The sequence below is a fragment of the Neophocaena asiaeorientalis genome, unplaced genomic scaffold (assembly GCF_003031525.2).
Source record: "Neophocaena asiaeorientalis asiaeorientalis breed wild unplaced genomic scaffold, Neophocaena_asiaeorientalis_V1.1 scaffold165, whole genome shotgun sequence".
Lineage (NCBI taxonomy): Eukaryota > Metazoa > Chordata > Mammalia > Artiodactyla > Phocoenidae > Neophocaena > Neophocaena asiaeorientalis.
The window spans coordinates 1,080,498-1,103,322 of record NW_020173918.1 but is presented as its reverse complement, the minus strand read 5'-3'; the positions used below and the strand labels follow the sequence as shown (position 1 = coordinate 1,103,322).

General features: G+C 40.7%; 1 protein-coding gene across 4 annotated transcripts in view; it reads left to right on the top strand.

Moving 5' to 3' along the window:
* Positions 1-22,825, top strand: part of KIAA0319 (KIAA0319 ortholog) — a 46,127-nt gene that overhangs the window by 9,602 nt on the left and 13,700 nt on the right. For 3 of the 4 annotated variants that reach the window (XM_024751974.1, XM_024751972.1, XM_024751975.1), the window contains exons 4-13: positions 2,006-2,104; positions 3,524-3,621; positions 4,502-4,589; positions 5,552-5,644; positions 6,970-7,102; positions 14,744-14,972; positions 18,549-18,672; positions 19,322-19,454; positions 20,477-20,625; positions 22,082-22,233. In XM_024751974.1, the coding sequence (XP_024607742.1) occupies positions 2,006-2,104; positions 3,524-3,621; positions 4,502-4,589; positions 5,552-5,644; positions 6,970-7,102; positions 14,744-14,972; positions 18,549-18,672; positions 19,322-19,454; positions 20,477-20,625; positions 22,082-22,233 (1,298 nt within the window). The remainder of the gene's footprint in view (positions 1-2,005; positions 2,105-3,523; positions 3,622-4,501; positions 4,590-5,551; positions 5,645-6,969; positions 7,103-14,743; positions 14,973-18,548; positions 18,673-19,321; positions 19,455-20,476; positions 20,626-22,081; positions 22,234-22,825) is intronic. The other variant, XM_024751973.1, reaches the window with a different exon arrangement.

Sequence of the window (22,825 nt, the reverse complement as noted above, 5' to 3'; positions counted from 1 at the left end):
AAGGTCTGAGTCTAGAGTATTTTGAAGGATCCTGTGTTCTGTGCTAAGGCATTTGTGCTTTATTGGATGAGTAGAGAGAATCCCCGAATGATTTGAAGCAGGAAAGTGAAATGATCAGACTGATATCAAGAAAATAGTATGGGGTTGACCTGAGGCAAGAGGATCCATTAAAAAAACTGTAGTGAGTGGTTGCAGGGATGGAGGGAAGGAACCAGATTCAAGCGATATTAGAAGGGCAGAATCATTAGAACTTGGTAAGTGGTTGAAGGTCACGATGAAGGTAAAAGGACTCTAAGATATATGAACACATGGAACTGAAAATTAGATGAGTGGTTGGGCTGAAGATAAAGGACTAGGTGTCTTCGGTGTAGAGGTGATAGTTGAAGGCCCTCCAGGGAGAGCCACGGGGTGGGCTGGGGAGAGGCCTGAGGGGTGGAACTTTGGAGCCATCATTGTATTAGGAGCCGGGACAGCAGAAGGAGCCTATAGAGCTGACTGAGTGGCTGTGACAGAGAGGTAGAGAAAGAGGAGAGCGTGGACTGAGAGAAGGAGAGAGGAGAGGTTTCCACGTCGGAAGAAGTGATGAAGGGGCTGGGTGTTACAGGATTGAAAAGCTCCCATTGGATTTAATACTAAAGAAGTTACTAGAGACTTTTGTCATGTTTCCTGAGCCTTTCTGTGGGTAATGTACTTTGAGGGTTACCCTCTTTTCTTTGGTTATTTACTTTGATCCTGAGCTTCAGTAGAGAGAAGGATAATGGTGGAAGAGCTGTGCAGTATATGGAAAAGGAAACTGGCCTGGGAGTTAGCATCCTTGAGTTCTAGTAGCACCTATTGCATAGAGTAGTTAGAGGATGAAATGAATTGATAATCTTCAAGTCCTTGGAACAGAGCCTATCAGAGTTCACTCTCGTAGATAAGTGGCTGTTGACATAAATACAGTTTAAATTAGTTAGATATTGGTGGATCTATTGCTAATGATCCACATAGCCTCAAGCAACTTATATTGCCTCTCCAGGGCTCAAGTTCTTTATCTGTCAAATGATGGGTTTGGACCAATATCCCTTTTAGGTCCACAATGGCTGATTTTTCTTGAAAAGAGTCAGTGACAGGGAAGAAGAGCCAGAGACGGCAGCGAAGCCTCTGCAGCTGGTCTAGGAAGGCACTCGAGGGACTGAGTACAGACTGAGAGAAGTAGATTTAAACGAGCCATATCTCCCATCTAACATCTCCAAGCAGCTAGGACCTCTAGAGAGCACTCAGCTTTTCTCTAAATCTTTGCTTTTCTCTATGTGATATCTTGACGATCTCAATTGTATTTTACAAAGGGAGACTAATGTCCAGTTGAGTCAAGCCAATTGAACGTTATCAGTATAATCCTGGTTATGGAGCAAGGAAACAAGCCTTGTTCTGAATATGCTGATTTAGTGACTAAGCGCTTCTGGTGAGAGTGGATGTGCTTTTGCTGCTTGAGTTAAAATAGCTTTTTTATATTGAGGTTGACAGGCTTTTCTCTTGGAAAGGTTCCAAGAGCAAGACCGTTGCAGTAATTCATGGGGTTACTATCAGAACTGAGTGGCGCGTGATTAATGCTACAGAAACACTTATGATTGCACTCCATCTTTTTAAGACTAAAAATAGCACGTACCAGGGGGTCAAGCAAAGCTGGAAGCAAGAGAGAAAATAGACCCAGTCCGCAGTACACTACCTGTTTTCACGCAACTCTTGTCACCGACACCTTGCTCAGTCGATCTGAAGCATTATTTTCTCCACAGTGCCTACTCACGTTGACAGTTTTAAATTTATGAAATCTACCCTGCAACATAATATAGGGCACAGTTCAGTTACTAGCCAGAGGGAAAAAGTGTCTTAGATAAAATCGCATGAAGAACTATTACAAAAATATGGGTTATCTTATGGATACTAAAAACTAATCTATCATAGGGCAGTAATTTAACGTCATTGAAGTATATGATGAAATGTACTATTTCTAATTAACTTTTAGTGAAAGAACTCACGGTGTCTGCTGGTGATAACCTAATAATAACTTTGCCGGAAAATGAAGTTGAACTGAAGGCGTCTGTTGTGCCAGCGCCACCTGCAGGTGAGAGTTTGACTTTCCTCTGGGACCAGTAGGGGCCCATTAGCTGGTGTGTCCTTTAGGTGTCTTTACTGGTTATTTACAACTTTGATTCATTTTCACAACATAGTGAATGTCACTCTCGAGTGGATGACAAGGCTTTGATGATCATAAGCTTTAAAGTTTATTGAAAGAGTTTAAAATGGAGTGAGAGGATAGGAATTAAATACAGAACATTTCCTTTAACTGGTCAGGATAAGAAGTCATACATTTATGATGATGCAAAGCAGAGTGATACCTTAGAACAGGAGAGGTTTCCATATACCAGCTTTTGACTTGTAATAACCCACAGAGCCTGGGAAAGTTCCACTGTCAGGTGAGGGAGGGAGCACATGCACAAAGGTTGTTTGCAGATATTGTAGTGGCAACACGTCTCAGGTTCTCAGGATCCTCACACCAGGTGTTCAAAAAATGTTTAAAATACTCTTTCTTCTGCTGATCCAGCACTCTGCTCTTCAGCAAACATTTGACCTATTCCTGTGACCTGTCAAATGCATTCTTTCTTAAAAGTATATTCATTTTTAAGGTGTTTGAATATTTCTCATTCAGGTTAGTTCCTTTATTCATTTTTCCCTATCACACATGGATCAAAATTTAAGCATAGATGTTAATATTTGGCATTTGTCATTTACTCCTGTCAGCTGAGGTAACTCGTGCTTTACTAGAATCACAAGGTGGAAGACAGCTTCATCTTAATATAAAGAGATTTAATCTGTTCTTATGGCCTTATATAAACCCCTACGACAGATGGAATGAATTTAAATCTCCTTGCCTTTTATTAAAAGGAGAAAAGTACAGTGGATTATACTATGTTAAAATTTATATGTATAGTCAGGTGTAGTAGTCTGGAAGGAAAGTCATCAAATGCCAACAATGAAATTAGGGCAATTTTTTTAAAACTTTCTATATTTTCTAAATTTTTATAAGTTGTATGTTCTTATAATAACAAAGAAATTTTACATTAAAAAGATATAGAGGGCTTCCCTGGTGGCTCAGTGGTTGGGAGTCCGCCTGCCGATGCAGGGGACACGGGTTCGTGCCCTGGTCCGGGAGGATCCCACGTACCGCGTAGCGGCTGGGCCCGTGAGCCATGGCCGCTGAGCCTGCGCGTCTAGAGCTTGTGCTCCACGGCGGGGGAGGCCGCAGCGGTGAGAGGCCCGCGTACCGCAAAAAATATATATATAATAAAATAATAATAATAATTTAAAAATTAAAAGATATAGATACCTTACTGTTCCTTACCTGAATGATAGTTGAAAGTTGAGTGCAGTCTATCTAAATTAATTTCTGCTAGTAGATTGAAGACTGTCATTTTCCTCCATCTGCCCAGATTACAGTGACTTCTAAGAGTTTATAACTACTCATATTTTTCTTTGCCCTCAGAAACAACCTACAACTATGAATGGAGTTTAATAAGCCACCCTGAATACTACCAAGGTGAAATAAAACAAAGACACACTCAAACTCTTAATGTCTCTCAGGTAAGTGGTAACCGGTGGTAACTGACAGCATACCTTAGAATTCAGGTAACGCCTTCTTAGCTGTTGAATCTAGAAGTCTCTCTTACGACTAAGATTAAAAGAAGAATATAAATGAATCAAGTTTCAAGCATGTAGGTAGACAGGTAGATTTAAATAAAGGGGCTTGCGGGATCTTTTCTTTATTTGACTTACTTGGCATATCAGCCCAGGGAAGAGAGGCTGGCCCAGGCTGCTGTGGGTCTCTGTAGTGAGGTTAAAGCCTGTGTTCCAACTCTTGATCCCTTTGCAGTGTTAGAGACATTCTGGTCATCTCTGATTCTTAGTCAGGCACATTTCTAGGATTGCCAAAAATTCCATTCCAGTTCACATATGGTTTGACTACCAAATATTGCTCCTAGATATAAGCCCTCACAAGAAGAAATGTTCCCTCTTCTTGGCCCATAGATGATTATGTTCTCTTCATTTCTGATATTGCACAGCTACTGGTGCAACATGAGTTAGCGTCACCCCCATGCCACTGAGCGCTGTTTCTCGAAGTCTGGCACCCAGACCATTGACAGCTGACCCACAAGTGCTACTTGGTAAAAATGCAAGATTCCCATACACTCAAGTTTGAGAACTGCCGCCCTCGGTTGGTCCATGTCACATATGCCTCTGTAAGCCCCGTGAACATCTGTAACTAAGCTGAAGGCCTTCCTGGGTGATCTTCAGTGTTCCAGCATATAGGCTTCAGACATGTGGCAGTGTGTCCACAGGTCCCGAGCCCCTTCTCTATGCTGATTCCAGGAGAACGGCTTCTGGAATATTTAAGGATTTTCTAGGCAGTGGACCCATCCTGTTGTTTGCATGTTTATCAGTATAACTTTTCTTTATCTTGCAGTTGTCAGTAGGACTTTATGCCTTCAAAGTAGCAGTTTCTAGTGAAAATGCCTTTGGAGAGGGATTTGTAAATGTCACCGTTAAGCCAGGTAAGCCTGTGTAAGAGGACAGCCTCCTGTTTAATCTCAATTTTTGGTGCCTGAATAACACGGTAATATATCTTTTTAGTTTTACATTAGGCTCCATTGTAGAGAAAACATGTGAAGATTATACAGTTTTTTTCTTTCTTCTTTCTGTATAATTCTTAGTACTTGCTTGACACTGCTGTGTAAGGTTGCAAGGTTATTGCTTGCTGTTCTTAGGTGTGGCAATAGCCTCCTCCCTCTGACATTTGCTGAGTTCACCCTTCTACCTCCATTCCCCGTGACTCAGCTTGTCCTTAGGTGAAGGGAGCAACTCAGGGGTCAAGGGAAATGTATGCCATGGGCTTTCAAGCCCCCTGGTCCTTTCAGGCCACCACTAGTCCATAGGTCAGTGCACTGGTGTGAATTAGAAATAGTGGCCCTTTGTCTGGGTGGGCACAGCCCTGGCTCACTGCATGGAGCATGGGCCTTGAGCCTCTGCCACCCCCTCCTCTGGGCACAAGGGATGTGGGCCAGCTCAGTGCCAACCTCACCTCCAGCCTCTTCCCCAGGGGCTGACAGCTCCCCATTTTGCACATTCTGCCTGGTTATTCTTAGAGCTAAATGTGGTTGGTGGGGTCGGGCCCGGGGGGCGGGGCTTCAAAGAGTCAAGAGCCAGCTAATAGTAGGAGCTGGAACCCTACTCCATTGCTCCTCTCTTGCAGTTGCTGCTCAGGTTCTGTGACCAACCCCTTGCTTGTTATTACATGTGTTCATTGAGCCTGGGCTTTCATACAAAAATCTAAACCTGCAGACGTGCTCCTAAAGTGTATAGGGGGGTTCCAAAACATTACAAGTACTTTCCATAGTTGAGGCCTGCAGGATAAACACTTTCTGGACAGGATATTTATAACCAATTTTTGAAAATCAGATGGTTTATTTGGGTGGTGACAACTTGGGCTCAGCCCGTGTCCTTTTTTCTGTCACAGCCGGAAGAGTAAACCTGCCTCCCGTGGCAGTGGTTTCTCCCGAGAGACAGGAGCTCACTCTGCCTCTGACGTCGGCCCTCATCGATGGCAGCCGTGGGTATCCAGCCATACTTCAGGGGATTTTGCCCTCTGCACTATGAGACGTAATGGGAGGCCTCTATTGAGGCTGTGAGGACTTATGGGCTAACTCACCAATAGATGAGCATCTATCTGTATCTTCAAGTCCTTCAGCTCCTTTAGCACAACTTCTCTGTCTTAGGCTGAATTTCCCTTCAGTTATGTCTCATTTGTCTATGAAAAAATTCTTTAGGGTCTAGCTATTTGATCAGAATTAAAGCAATTATTAAAGAATCTCCTTTCGATGTAGTATACGTGATGAGCAGTTGGAAATCACTTTTTTAAAAAAATTATTTATTTTATCTATTTTTTTTTTTTAGCTGCATTGGGTCTTTGTTGCTGCGCACAGGCTTTCTCTAGTTGTGGCGAGCGGGGGCTACTCTTTGTCGCAGTGCACAGGCTTCTCATTGCGGTGGCTTCTCTTGTTGTGGAGCCCAGGCTCCAGGCATGCAGCCTTCAGTAGTTGTGGCACGAGGGCTCAGTAGTTGTGGCTCACGGGCTCTAGAGTGCAGGCTCAGTAGTTGTGGCGCACGGGCTTAGTTGCTCTGCGGCATGTGAGATCCTCCTGGACCGTGTGCCCTGCACTGGCAGGAGGATTCTCAACCACTGCACCACCAGGAAAGTCCCTAAAGCCTGTTTTAAATGAAAATATTTACATGAGAAAATATATTACATTTTGATTCCTCTAATTCAGTGCGATTTAGTTACAGGAAACTGTTCAGGATTATTAATCTGTTGCATGAACTTTTCTTTCCTTAAATGAATTAGATGAAACTGGCTCCCTTCCAGGTCTAAACTTCTGTGATTCTACTTAGTACATTTTGTTTGCTGCCTTTTAAAGTAGAAATAGGAGGTTTTCTTGTAGGATACTACCTTTATCTGGATTTACACTTAATAATTAGGGTAGTAAAAGGTGTTTTGTAATTATATAGAAGCATCTCAATTCTTTATGAATCTGTCAGTTCAGATACCTATTTGAATTATCAGTAAGGTATCGTGTGCTGTAGTTGGAGTGAGTTAAAAAAAAAAAGCAGTAGTGCCTGTCACTTTGCTTTTTAAATTCACAACTGAGTCAAAACACCCTCACTCAAATCTGGTGGAAACCCAGGAGAAAAATCATGATGATAATTTAGAAAGAAGTAATCCTCCTTCTAACACATAATATATGGCCATTGAAATCTGTGCAATTATATGATTTCATATAAAATCAAATGTAAACCCCAATAATGTAAATTACAAAATTTATGTTTTAATATTCTTGTATTTAATTCTAGTTTTTGTTTATTTGTCCATCTTTCTAGACAGTACAGATGATACTAAAATAGTGAGTTATCACTGGGAAGAAGTTAATGGGCCCTTCCAAGAGGAGAAGACCTCAGCTGATACCCCCGTCTTACATCTGTCTAACCTTGTTCCTGGAAACTATACTTTCAGGCAAGTGGGTTCGCTTTCCAGCACTGACAATTTGACTAGTTCCAATAGATGCCGATAGAACATTGTGCTTCTTTTCATTTTGACCAGGAGACAGGGCAGATTTGGTTTCCTCTGGGCTTTTGGTTGCCAGCCACTTTACACTCTGATACCATCATCAATAATAAATTACAAGTGTGTATTTATTGGAAACCTTTGGATTTGGTTGTCAGGAATAGTATGGGATGGCATCTATTTTGCTGTGTTGAGATACGTGAAAGAAAGTTTCTATCTTCAGAGTGAAAGTGAGGCAGGTTTATATGATTTACCTGTTTCTTTATCTTTTTACAACTTTTAAAGATATAACTGAAATGTAATAAACTGAACATATTTAAGGTATAAAACTTGATGAGTTTGGACATTTGCATACACCCGTCAGACCATTGTCACATTCAAGATAATAAACATTTCCATCATCCCCAAAAGTTTTCTCATGCCTCTTTGCAATCCAAACCTCTCTCTATTCCTGTCCTTGGGCAACCACTGACCTGCTTTCCCCCACTTTAAATTATCTTGCACTTCCTAGAATTTCACATAAATGGAATTGTACAGTAGGTGCTCCTTTTTGCCTGGCTTCTTTCACTCAGCAAATGATTTTTGAGGTTCATTCATGGTGTTGTCTCTATTGATAGTGTGTTCCTTTTTGTTGCTGAGTACTATTCCAATGTATGGATATACCACAATTTATCCTTTCATCTAGTATGGACATTGGCTTGTTTACAACTTTGAACTATTACAAATAAAGCTGCCATGAACATTTGTGTACAAGTCTGTGTGGACATGTATTTTCATATTTGTGGAGTAAATACCCAAGAGTGGAAAGGCTAGGTTCTATGGTGAGCTTATGTTTAACATTGTAAGAAATTGCCAAGCTCTTTTCCAAAGTGGGTGTATTAATTAATATTCCCAGCTGTAGTGGATGAGAGTTCCAGAATCCACATCCTCACCAACACTTGGTGTAATCAGTCTTTTTAATTGTATCTAATTTGATGGGTGGTTGTATCTCATTACGGTTTTAACTTGCATTTTCCTGTTGACTAATGCTATTAAGCGTATTTTAGGTGTTTACTGACCATTCATATAACTTCTTTTGTGAAGTGTCCATTCAGATCTTTTTCCTGTTTTAAAAATTACCTCTTACTTAGTTGTAAGATTTTTATACATTCTGAAACAAGTTCTTTATTTTATATATGTGTTGTGGATATTTCCCAGTATATGACATTTTGTTCTCTTAATGGTATCTTTTAAAGAGCAAAAGTTTTAAATTTTGATTGTCTAATTTATCAATTGTTTCTTTTACGTTTCATGCTTTTTGTGTTCTATCTAAGTAACCTTTGTTTAATCACAAGATTGCAAAGATCCTGTTTTCTTTCTAAGTTTTATAGGTCTAGGTTTTATTTTTACATCTGTGATCTGTTTTGAGTTATTTTTATGTATTGTGTGAGATTTTTGAATGTTAAATCAACCTTGCATTCATGGGATAAAACCTATTTGATCATGATATTCTTTTTGTTTGTTTGTTTGTTTGTGGTACGCGGGCCTCTCACTGTTGTGACCTCTCCCGTTGCGGAGCACAGGCTCCAGACACGCAGGCTCAGCGGCCATGGCTCACAGGCCCAGCCGCTCCATGGCATGTGGGATCTTCCCGGACCGGGGCATGAACCCGTGTCCCCCGCATCGGCAGGCAGACTTTCAACCACTGCGCCACCAGGGAAGCCCCCATGATATTCTTTTTATGTAGCATGGGATTCAACTTGATAATATTTTTGTCAGGATTTTTATGTCTGTCTTCATGAAAGATTTGGTCTGTGCCTTCTTCTCTCTCTCTCTCTCTCTCTCTCTGCATTGTCATAAGGTTTTGATATGAGGATTATACTGGCCTAATAAAACAAGTTGACCAGTGATCCATCCTTCTTTATTTTCTGAAATACTTATGAACAACTGGTGGTATTTCTTCCTTGAAAGTTTTATAGAATTCACCAGTAAAATCATCTGGGCCTGGAATTTTCTTTTGGGGAAAGTTTTGATAACAAATTCAATTTCTTTAATAGATGTAAGCCTATTTAGATTTTCTGTTTTTTTTTAATTTTTCTTTTTAATTTTATTTTTATTTTATATTGGAGTATAGTTGATTAACGATGATGTGTTATCTGTTTTTTTCTTGTGTCAGTTTTTAGTAAGTTGTATTTTTCAAGAAATTCATCCATTCCTTCTAAATTATCATATTTTTTGGCATAAAGTTGTTCATAGTATTTTCATATTATCCTTTCATGTCTGTAGGATCTGTACTGATAACTTCTTTTTCATTTCCAATATTGGTGATTTGTGTTCTTTTTCTCTTGATAAGTCTAATTAAGGGGTTTGTTAATTTTATCTTCTCAAGGAACCCTAACTAGAACTGTTTTAATTATATTTGCCTGTTTTCTAATTTGTTCTTTTCTGCTCTTTACTGCTTCCTTACTTCTGTTTGTTTTTGATTTACTTTGTTCTTTTTCTTCTAACTTCTTAGAGTAGAATCTTGGTTCGTTCATATTAGAGCTTCCTTAAAAGCTTATAAATCTTTCACAGGTATAATTTTCCTCTAAGTGCTGCTTAGCTGCACCCCACACATTTTAGCTTATTATATTTTTAAGACCTCATATACTGCTTTAAGAATCTGATGATTTCAGAGAAGGAGCCCGTACATATGTATTTATGAATCGTCAGAAGTCTAGCCAGCTTAAGAAACTCTCAAGCATCTGACTAGATTCATCTTTGACTAAAAAGTCCACAGAGGTGCTCTAAAGTGCTTTAGATTTTACACATGTTGTAAAAACTTCTGTTTGGGTTTATTGGAAATCTCAGCTTACGAAGCAGTTTACTCTATTAGGATAGCTATCATTTAAAAAATGGAAAATAACAAGTGTCGGTGAGGCTGTGGAGAAATGGGAATCCTTGTGCATTGCTGGTAGGGATGGAAAATGGTAGAGCTGCTGTGGAAAACAGCTCGGCAATTCCTCAAGAAGTTAAACATAGAATTGCCGTATCTGCAATCTCACTTTAGATATATACCTCAAAGAACTGAGAGCAGAGACTCAAATAGATGCTTGTACACTATCTTCGTCCATTCAGGCTACTATAACAAAAATAACCATAGACTGGGTGGCTTTTAAATGACAGAAATTTATTTCTCATACCTCTGGAAGCTGGGAAGTCCAAGATCAAGGTGCTGGTAGATTTGGTGTCTGGTGAAGGCCCTCTTCACATGGTTTATAGACAGCCATCTTTTCACTGTGTCCTCACATGGTAGAAGGGGTAAGGGAGCTCTCTGAGGTCTCTTTTGTTAGAGTACAAATCCCATTCAGGAGGCCTCTGCCCTCATGACCTAATCACCCGGAAGGTCCCACCTCCAAATACCAGTCGCATTAGGGATTAGGTTTCAATATATGAGTTTTGGGGGAACAGAAAACATTCAGTCTATAGCATCCTCCAATGTTAATAGAACAACACAAATGTCCATCAACCGATGAATGAGTAAACAAAATGAGGTATGTACATACAAAGAAATATTATTCAGCCTTAAAAAAATGAACTACTGAGACGTGCTACAGCATGGATGAACTTTGAAGACATTTGGTTAACTGAATAAAGCCACTCACAAAAGGACAAATATTGTATGATTCCACTTAGTTAAGGTGCCTAGAGTAGTCAAATTCATAGAGATAGAAAGCAGAATAGTGATTGCCGTGGGGTGGTGATAGAGGAGAAATGGTGAGTTTGTTAGTGTTTAATGGATACAAAGTTTATGTTTGGGATGATGAAAAAGCTCTGGAGATGGATAGTGGTAATGGTTATACAATAATGTGAATGTACTTAATGCCACTGAATGGTGCACTTGAAAATGGTTAAAATGGTAAGTTATATGTACTTTACCCCAATAAAAGAAAAAGAAATTTACCTAGCTCTGAAAGCTTCCTTTATTATTGAGTGGATTTCTGGGAATCTATAGGCCTTGTAGGGGTAGAGTGAGTAGCCACATGGGGCATCCAGTGCTCTTGGATGTTTTTTAAACTTTATTTAAACTTTAAAGTTTTTTAAACTTTATTTTTTTAAGAGCAGTTTTAGGTTTACAATAAAATTGAAAGATACGGAAATTTCCCATATGTCCCCTGCTCCCCACGCGCTCAGTCTCCCTGTTATCAACATCACTCACCAGAATGGTTCACTTTTTACCAAGGATTAACCCACATTGACACATCATAACCACCAAAAGTCTATAGTTTACCTTAGGGTTCATTCTTGGTGTACATTCTATATGTTTGGGCAAATGTATCATGACGGATATCTATCATTATAGTATCATACAGAGTATTTTCACTGCCCTAAAAATCCTCTGTGCTCTGCCTGTTCATCCCTGTCCTTTTCCCCCTCCTCTGGTAACAACTGACCTTTTTACTGTCTTCATAGTTTTGCCTCTTTCAGAGTATCATACAGTTGGAAGTATATAGTAAGTGGCCTTCTCAGATTGGCTTCTTTCATGTAGTAATATGCATTTAAGATTTTTCCGTGCCTTTTTATGGCTTGATAGCTCATTTCTTTATAGTGGTGAGTAATATTTCATTGTTTGGATGCACCAAAGTTTATTTATTCATTCACGTACTGAGGGACCATCTTGCTTGCTTCCAAGTTTTGGCAATTGTCCATAAAGCTGCCATAAACATTCATGTGCAGATTTTTGTGTGGACAGAAGTTTTCAACCCCTTTGGGTAAATACCAAGAAGCATGATCGTATGGTAAGAGTATGCTTGGTTTTTTGTTTTTTTGTGTTTTTTTTGGTGGCCTGTTTTGTGGCTTATTAAACATACATTGTACATTTGGTTTGGCCATTGAGGAGGAGAATGCATTTAAAAATCAAAATAGAGTAGCTTTTGTTTGTTTATCCAAGGTAAAACTAGGTGGCCATTGTGCACGTGATTTCAGACATGTTTGTGTATTGCTGAGAACTTGAATTTTCTGAACTGTATGGGATCTAAGGACACCACCAGTCATTCTCAAAACAATATCTGCTAGTAGCTTCCAGCTGCAACCTTATTGTCTGAAAGTCATCACCTCTTATAGAGTATGTTTAGTTTTGTAAGAAATTGTCAAACTGTCTTCCAAAGTGGCCGTGCCATTCTGCACTCCCACCAGCAGTGAATGAGAGTTCCTGTTGCTCCACATCCTCTCCAGCATTTGGTGTTGCCAGAGTTTCAGATTTTGGCCATAGTATAGGTGCGTAGTGGTATCTCATTGTTGTTTTAATTTGCATTTCCCTGATACTGTATGATGTGGAGCATCTTTTCATATGCTTATCTGCCATATTCTTTGCTGAGTAGGTATTTATGCTAGTTTGATCCCTGGTTGGGGAACTAATAAAAACATGTCGTGTATTTATTTTTAGTTTACCACACTGGCTGCCACAGCTTGATCCAGAAGAAATAATAGGTTTCGAGAGACAAGTAACAATGCAGGTGTTTCAAAAAATGATATTTTCTTCTTATAATAAGAATAATGCATGTTTGCTATAAAAATAAAAAACAGAATGTATCTAGAAGCAGAAAGAAGGAAATTAAACACCTCCCATAATTCCACTACCTAGGAATAAACATCCTTAAGAGTGTAGTACTAGGGAGACGCAAGAGGGAAGAGATATGGGAACATATGCATATGTATAACTGATTCACTTTGTTATAAAGCAGAAACTAACACACCATTGTAAAGCAATTATACCCCAATAAAGATGTTAAAAAAAAAAAATTAACATGAGCACATGGCAAATAAAGAAAACAACATAAAAGAAAAAAAAAGAGTATAGTACTTACATTTATGGTCCTTTTTCTATACACATAAACTTAAAACTTTTTTCTTACTTGGATCAAAATGTATAAGATGTTTTACAAGCTACTTTCTATATTTTCTTCTAAAATTAAAAATTTTGTCTTCCATGTTTACATTTTATCCATCTAGAATTGACCGCATGTCTACCGTGGTTGGATCCAATTTTATTTGTTCCCACATGGATAATCAGCCTATTGTCCCATTACTGTTTATTGTCTAGTCTGTCCTTTCTCAATCTGCAAGACCACGTCTCTTCTATATCAAATTGTCATATATGAGTGGATCTGATTTTGGATTCCCATTAATTATGGATATCTATGTCATTAAATATTCTGCAACATCATGTTTGATGCTGATACATTTCAGAAAATTAATTTAGCCCCATTATTCAATGTTTGGGGGAACATTCTTATAGTTAAATTTTGGAGTGCAAGTAAAATTTCTGGGTCAGAGGCCTGTGTGTTTTTAAGGAGTTTGATATATGTTGCCAAATTATTGTCTACTTCTTATCTGAGGGTTTTGCTAAGGTAAACTTGTGGAAACTTTATGACATAAAAGTCTAAGGGGACTTCAGAAAAGTTATTTTTAAAAGTCTTTCTATAACACTTTACTTATTTATTGGGGTAAAATTTATATACAGTGAAATGCCACTTTATGAGGTTCTTTTGATTAATTTTAATTTAATGACTCTTTACCCGTCTCATTGGGACAGGCCTACTTCGTTTTTATGTTGTTGTTTGTTTGTTTGTTTGTTTTAACTCCCCAACCAGGGATCGAACCTGTGCCCCCTGCATTGGGAGCACAGAGTCTTAACCACTGGACTGCCAGGGAAGTCCCAAGGCAGGCCTACTGCTAACCCCATTTCACTAGGAAGAAATTCCCTTAGGGGCCCAGAATGTGTCCTGACTCAGCCTGGTTGAGGAGGAAGGACCTTAGGTGTTTGGTTTGCCGTCAGAGCGAGAACTGGAGTTTGGACCCTGGGTTGTATAGAGTATGTGGGATAGAGGCCCAGAATATGGGGGCCCCCTGTACAGGTACCTTACCTACAAATAAGGCCTGTGTTTCTTCCAGAGCTTCATTCTCATATTCCTATTTACACCTGTTACACATGCATTGCTGCTCCAAACTAAATCTTGGCCCCAGAAGAATAAAGTGACCTTATTTCACTGATCCAGTTGCCACATCACCAATGAGTTTACTACAGGAGGGTCAGTGCAGCTCTCTGTGTTGTTTGTGTAGGCAGAGTATCGTTTGTATTTCAAAGTGCTTAATCCTAAAATTGCTTTGCAAGGAGTGTCCTGAAAACACTTAATATTAAGTCCTCTAGAAAAGAATGAGAAAATTAAAAAGCTTTGTAGCTGAAAATTCAGGAGTGATTTGCTGTCTCTACATGCTCAGGCCTGCAGGCAGGACTTAAAGCTGATACATTTTGAGTCTCAGGTGGTAGAGAGAGGCTTCTGTGTTGGCTGAGGATGGTTTCTTCATCCAGCATCTCAAAGAATGAGAAACCCATATAAAATAAAACTCTATCATGTGAATATATTACTAGCTAAAAATAAAGTAAATCAACAGAAACAAAGAGAAAGTATAGCCTCAGGTCTCTGTTCTTTCCTCAGCTTCATCCTCAAATTTCTATTTACACCTGCTCTCGGTTGTTCTGAGAAATGTACCATAGGCAGACTAAATTGACCACTTGCCTTGAGATTTGGCATATTCATGCAGTGTAATAGCTTCCTCTCCTTTTCATAGACTGACTGTTACAGACTCAGATGGAGCCATTAGCTCCACAACAGCAGCCCTACTAGTCAACAGTGCTGTGGACCATCCACCAGTTGCCAATGCGGGACCAAATCAGACCATAACTTTGCCCCAAAACTCCATCACTTTGAATGGAAACGAGAGCAGTGATGATCACCAGATTGTCCTCTATGAGTGGTCCCTGGGGCCCGGGAGTGAAAGTAAAGAGGTGGCCATGCAGGTGAGTTCTCCATCCTGCCTTCAGACTTTTGTCTATCTGTGTGTTCATCTGTCCGTCCGTCCATCCATCTATCTATCTAAAATATTGGTACAAGGGGGCAGCTAAATTCAGAAAATGTTTTATAAAGTTGTCTGATATATTACAACTAATAGAAGAACAGCTAAACTCACAAATCTTCCAAATTTATGTCACTTTCCTTCACCCACTCTATATAAGCCCAGGATAGCAACTAAGCAGCTCCTATACAGACAACTTGACCTTGAGGTTAGTTTAGGAAAAGTCTGACCTAACATTTGCTACAGAAATATTATTTTAGTATTAGGATAAACCTTAGGAATAATCTAATCTAAACCTCATTATCAGAAAATTCCTTTTTATTTTGTTTCTCCTATTTTTAGAAACTGCACGTTACCTTTTCTGGATCCAGTGGGCTCTTGTTAAGATCTTTTTGTATTTACCTTTTGATTTGTTCAGATTGCGAATATATCTGTCTAAAGTCATAAAAACCTTGAAACATTGCTGTATTTGTATGCGTGAGTATGTGTGAGCTGTTTGCTACTTCTGGTGATGGCCAGCTTGGTGTTTTTTTGTTTTTTTGGGTTTTTTTGCGGTACACGGGCCTCTCACTGTTGTGGCCCCTCCCATTGTGGAGCACAGGCTCTGGATGCACAGGCTCAGCGGCCATGGCTCACGGGCCCAGCCGCTCCGCGGCATGTGGCATCTTCCCGGACCAGGGCACGAACCCGTGTCCTCTGCATCGGCAGGCAGATTCTCAACCACTGCGCCACCAGGGAAGCCAAGCTTGGTATTTTTGAAGTTATGTTATTATTTAAGAGTTTAATGGAAGAAAGATAATACCTTACATTACCACCTTCCTCTTCTCCTTCAAACTCCATCTCACCAGTTCAAGACAAATTTCTCATTAGTGTTTATGGTGAAGTCAGACATTCCATGAAAACTGACCTACTTTACTTTTTGATATTTCTGGAAAGTGCTTTGTGATTATGATGAATTAAAAATGACTGGTTGGATGCATGAGTCTTGAAAGAGCCGTGAGTCCTCTAGATACCCTTGGAGAGCACTTGGTATAGAGTTCATCTCTACCTAAGAGTTGTGGCAAATGCTATGTTTGCTTCTGTTAGGTTAAGAATTCGCATTTGATGGGGTTTGGATACAAACAGGAAGATGGGTATTTTGTATTTTCTCAGTTAAAAAATATTCCAAATTTTCTTTCCCTAATTACGGCGAAGTATGTGCCCAGAGCTAATGCCCCAGTACATCCAAGTCTAATGAACATGTATCCAAAGGAAGTCACTAGTGCTGGGCTGCAGACCTAGCCTCGCTGCTCTGAGCACCTGCCCATCTGCTGCAGACACTCTTAGACTATCCATAGTAACAATGTCACTGCCTTGTGATCGACTGATAAGATGTCAAAAGGGGTGATGCTTTTTATGAATTGGGGCAATCGCAAAGATCAGCTCTTAAACCAGCCTCTCTTACACTAGTCTAAAAATCGCCAAGGCAAGCTGCAGGGGCTATGCTTTGTGCTGGGGAGGTCACTGAAGGTCACCGAAGCCTGTGCCGCTACCTGAATCATATGGCTGCTTTGAGGGCTCTCAGTGAATTAGTCTGCTCACTTCGCATTTGCCACAAGATTCCTTTTTATTGTGTGCATAAGCATTCATGTAACCATATTAATTTTGAGGCACATATTACTAGGAAATTATACTTTATAGAGCTCTTCAGAAAAAAAGTACTTTGCTCTACTGAGTCATAGTAGGGAAAAGCCCTTTTTTTAAGTTCTTAAAATAATGCATTTCAAATTTCAGAAGTTCCCCTTGTGATAACACACTTGATTTTCTATCCATTTTTTCCCCATTTTTCCACTAAAACTCTAAAACACACACACAGGGATTTCCCAGGTGACACAGTGGTTAAGAATCTGCCTGCCAATGCAGGGGACACGGGTTCGAGCCCTGGTCCGGGAAGATCCCACATGCCGCGGAGCAACTAAGCCCATGAGCCACAACTACTGAGCCTGCGCTCTGGAGCCCGCGAGCCACAACAACTGAAGCCTGTGCGCCTAGAGCCCCTGCTCCACAACAAGAGAAGCCACCGCAATGAGAAACCTGTGCACGGCAACAAAGAGTAGCCCCCACTCACCACAACTAGAGAAAGCCTGCGCGCAGCAACGAAGACCCAACGCAGCCAAAAATAAATAAATAAATAAATGAATAAAACAGATACATTTATCTTTAGACAATCTTGTGATCTGTGAAAATAAATAAATTATAATAGGACTTAAAGTTAAAAATCCTTTTCAGGATGCCATGAACTTCAAACATAGGCAATAACTGGAAATATTACCAACAACACAGCAGCAACAAAATGAAAGGGTATTAACCTGTAGGCAATAAGTAGCTAGCTACTATATACTCAATTGAAAAAATGCCTTATTGAAAAGTTTTGTTGTCCTAGCATTTAAAAAATTTATATTTATCAGACCAGGGCTCAAACCCGTGTCCCCTGCATTGGCAGGCAGATTCTTAACCATTGCGCCACCAAGGAAGCCCACAAAATTTATTTTTGATTATAAAAGTAATACATTAATTACTTCCTGTGGTTAAAAACAAACAGGGCCTCCCTGGTGGCACAGTGGTTGAGAGTCCGCCTGCCGATGCAGGGGACGTGGGTTCGTGCCCCGGTCCTGGAGGATCCCATGTACCGCGGAGCGGCTGGGCCCGTGAGCCATGGCTGCTGGGCCTGCGCGTCCAGAGCCTGTGCTCTGCAAGGGGAGAGGCCACGGCAGTGAGAGGCCCGCGTACCACAAAAAAAACCCACAAAAAACAAAAAACAAAAAAACCCAAACAAACTCAAATTCTGATAAAGTGAAAATACACCTTGACCTCTTCCAAGTCCCTTTACTCAAGATAATTACTTTTATGAGTTTAATGTGTGTGCATACCAAATCTCCTCTGTGTTTGCATACATGTGTATGTGCATGTAGCAAATATCTATCATGCTGTATCCATTGTTTCACAGCTTTCTTTTTTTGCTTCGTAATATGTCTTTGACATCTTTCCACTTTATTCTTTATAGATCTACTTTATTCTTTTAAACTTCTTTTTTTTCAACTAGCATCCCACAGTGTATTGTGGTGGGTTTGGCCATTTCACTGTTGATGATTGTTTAGATTGTTTCCTTTTTTTTTTTTTGGTGTCATAGGCAATGCCTCAGTCAGCACCTGTGGGCGAGTCTCCATAATTACACACGTGGGCGTTTCTCTAGTGTAGATACTCAGTAGAAATGCTGGGTTGAAGAGCATGTTCTTTTAACATTTGAATGGATGCTGCCAGATTGGCTTCCAAAAAGGCCATATTAATTTATATTCTTTCAATAGCATCTGAGGATATACAATGGACTTTAGCTCCCATTTTCCTGGGACATGCACATTTTTTTTTAAAGCAGGATCTCCACATTTAGTAAAAACACTAATTTTTCATTATGTCATGCTAATTACTTGTGCTTCTTTAATATTATTTTTTCTTTTTCATTTTTGTATTTGCTGTTACTTAGGGAGTAGAGACACCGTACCTTCATTTGTCTGCAATGAAGGAAGGAGATTATACATTTCAGCTGATGGTAACAGATTCTTCAAGGCAGCAATCCACAGCTGTGGTCACTGTGATTGTCCAGCCTGGTAGGTGAGATGGGAAAGGGATTTAGCCCCAGAGATTAAAACAGAAATGACATCTGGGCTTCTGGGCTTCAGACCAGCCAAATTTGGTACAAATTCTCTAAATCTTTGAACTATCAAGAAATCAGGGCTGCAGAGCTGAATCTTAATATCAAGGCAATTTGCTTTTGTGGTTCTGAATTATGTCCTGGCTGTGTCTCCAAACCATGGCATGAAGGACAAAATGAGAGCTATCTCCAGAGTCACTTTGGGCTCTGATGCCATGCCCCCACTCTGCTGCAAAGCTCTAGGGCATTCTTGAAGAGGCTGGTAGTTATGTGTGGCTTGATACTCAGATGGCTTGTGGCCAGACATTGGGGAATTAACTACAGTTCCACTCCATGACTTTTAAGGTATTTTAAAGAAACCAAAGACGTACATATTAGGGAACAGTATTTCTTGCTGCCTGTAACCCCCATCTCAAACTTAGAATGTTTAACTCCTGGGTCAGCTAGGAGACTGCAGTGTTTCACCCCAGGATTCCCAAAGGACAGGGCATGCTCTAGTAGCTGCCTGAGCTGAATATGAGTAATTTGCTCAAATAAAGAAATCAGGGGATGGCAGACTTAATGCAAAGAGATAATATTTCTTCACACCGTTTCTATAATTCTAGAAGACAACAGGCCTCCGAAGGCTGTCGCCGGCCCGGATCAGGAGCTGGTCTTCCCGGTGGAAAGCACCACCCTGGATGGGAGCAGAAGCAGTGATGACCATGGCATTGTTTTCTACCACTGGGAGCATGTCAGGTAGTCAGCCCACCTCATCACTGAGTGCTGGGTTCACTCCCTGGATGAGAGCTAATATTACCCCTGCTCTGGAGAGTCTACACTAAACACTCAGCTTGAGAGTGTTGAGGAGTCAGTATTTAAGCACATTTCTAGAAGTGGCCAGGGAACTATTGATTGGATTCTGTATCAGGTGTGGATGGACAAGATGGACATTCCTTGACAGTGGAGAGAGGTGGAGCTGGGGCAGGTGGACAGGGCAGTCTTGGTGTGAGGTGAGCTTCATGACAGAAGTGGTGCAGGGGAACCTGGGTGAGGTCCTCACGAGGCCCCCCAGTCTGCACTCACTCAAACCACGTGCAGTGATTATAGACAACAGAAGTGCAGAGTTCAAGGGGATTCCTTTATCCTCCAGCATTTTCTGTGCTGTACATGCTTAATCTCATGGAATCCTAGGTCATTTCTTAAGAGGTAAATGATAATATTATTCCCATTTTAAAGATGAAGAAACTGAGGCTTGCAGAGATGAGTCAGTCACAGGGTCTCTGGTCGCCCAGATAGTAAGAGCAAGAGCTGAGGCTCAATCATGGGTCTTCCTGACTACAAAGCCCACGATCTTCACGACTCCACTGTATTGAATAATTCCTCTTGAGCCAGGAGATCAATTACCTGGCTTGCTCTCTCCTCCTCCACACTCTCTCGAAAGATAACTGAGGATTTCAGCTGATTTTATTCAAAGGAGAAACAGGAATAGTTTATAAGGCTCCATTCTGATCATTTCACTGACAGTTCAATTTAAAAAAACAGAAGACTCCAAAATCCTCTTCCCAGGAATCCAGCAGCCTCTGTCTGAAATAGGCTTTAACTTGTGACTTTTACATAGAACTAGAGAATCTAAATGAAGACAAAATTATCTTAGAATTCTCTAGATGGTATATATTATTGCTGTGAAAAGAAGCATTTATAAGGACACAAGCAACATACCTGCCGTCGTCAGAATCCCATGCCCCCTGCCTTTTGTTAATGACTGTCCTGTTTCACAGAGGCCCCAGCGCAGTGGAGATGGAAAACATCGACAAAGCTATAGCCACAGTAAGCGGTCTTCAGGTGGGTACCTACCACTTCCGTTTAGCGGTGAAAGACCAGCAGGGACTAAGCAGCACGACCACCCTCAGCGTGACCGTGAGGAAGGGTGAGTCAAGGCAGAGGGCAGGTGGATCTGCCAGTGGAGGAGGTTGGGCCCCTTCTGCTTTTCAGTCTCACAGACCCTAAGCCAGGCCATGGTTATCTGGAAACGTTAGTGTTTGCTTATTGGCTATAGCAGATACCGAACTCTGCTTGGCCAAGCAAAGGTCACTCTTCTTCCGTCCAGATGCACAGCATTTCCTTTTGTTTGTGGAGTGTGTGTCCTAATAGCTTCATTCTCCTTCTGTGACTACTGGCACCTAAAGCCCCATGTCCTAGCGACCCCATGATGCTTTGCTTTCCCTCTTCCTTGGAAATCTAAGATGGTTTCAAACTCCATGTTGTTTCTTAATATGAAATGTGTGGTCCAATCTATGACATCCTGCTTTATGTACTTGTCTCTTTCTTCTTTTCCATTTGACCATGAGCTGGTTGAAGACCTTTGTTTCAGATATTTCTCTCTCTTCCACGTGGCACAGTGCTAGACTCATGGCCAATCAAAGATGTTGGTTACTTCAGTGAATGAATAAATGATTATGATGTATTGAAGATCAGAGGTGTAAAAGAGCATGGCTGGATGGTAAAATCCATTCACCAGTATTATGGACCAGCAAGAGTGTCAGTTCATTGGGGAGGGTGGCTGAGACAAAGGCAGAAGCTCAGCCTTGAGGTATTGTATGTGTCAAGTGTCATGCTGAGGAATTTGGACTTTATTTGCTGGGCAGTTGGGAAAGGATAAAACAATTTTATCAGCACAGTGACATCGATTTGAGTTTTTTTCAAACGTTTTATTATGGAAGTTTTCAGCCATATATAATAGTAGAGAAAGTATGGGGACATGTGCATAAAAGGGGGTGGTTGTCTTAAGTTCCAGTTTTGAAGCTCGATAGGGTCTAGATATTGTTTTTTATAGAAGGATTTTTGGGCTTACTCAATTTACTGCCAGTCTATTTCTATTCTTTCTAGCCTTTCCCTGTATGGACAATGGAATTAAGCCTCCTCAGTGCCAGATTCTCCCCACTGCCCTGAATCCTACCTCTTCAATTTACTTAGACAAGCAAGATTTGGTACTGTTAGAAACAAAAATATTTCTGTGGCCAGATAGTGTGGACCAGTACAAAATAATCCATAGCATATTTTAAAACAAAATATTTTCGTTTTCCAGACCCCAAACATTAAGTAAGATCATGATTTCTCTTTTTTAAAAAGAGAAAAAACTGTAATGATAATAGAAAACTGTCCAGCATATAGGCTGCCAAATTACAACTAGCTAAGTGCAAAAAGAACTTTAAGAAAGTCTGTATGTTATCTAATGGGTATTTGGGGCAGGAAATGATGCTTTTTGGATATTTTAAATCTACATATCTGCAAGATGGAATAGTCATGGATAGTTTGTGATACACTTCTATCACAAGTGTTTTAAATCAATTTCTTTGCTTTCATTTTTGCTATATTTGACTTAGAAAATAATAGTCCTCCCAGAGCCCAGGCTGGTGGCAGACATGTTCTTGTGCTTCCCAATAACTCCATTACTTTGGATGGTTCAAGGTCTACTGATGACCAAGGAATTGTGTCCTATCTGTGGATCCGGGACGGCCAGAGTCCAGCAGCTGGAGTGAGTACTTGAAGAGAATTGCCCCTGGACCACTAATCATTACGTCTGTATTAGTTTGCTAGGGCTGCATAACAAAATAGCATAGACAGGGTGACTTAAACAACAGATATTTGTGCTCTTCCAGTTCTGGAGGCTGCGAAGTCCAAGATCAAGGTGCTAGCCAGTTTGGTTCCAGATGAGAGCTCTCTTCCTGGTTCTCAGACAGCTGCCTTCTTGCTGTGTCCTCACAGGGGTGGGGCGGGGGTTGGGGGTGGCAGGAGAGAGAGAGGAGAGAGGGGAGGGGAGGAGGAGAGAGAGGGCTCTTAATAGACCTTATCTCAAATAGAGCCACACTGGGGGATTAGGGCTTCAGCAGATGGGGGAACACAGTTAACTCCATAGCAGTGTCTCTGTTATGACCTCATCTCCCTTTCCGTGGTCCCCACTAAGGTGTTTATGCTTCTAGGTTTCTTCTGAGGGCTGGAGGCAGCAGGCTGCTGTTCAGTTTAAACAAATCTGAAGTCCCTTCCGACTTTTTCCTTGCCCGGACCTTGCGTAGGGTCAGAAACCATAGCCTGGAGGGACTTTGAAACCATGTCTTCTCATGGGACTC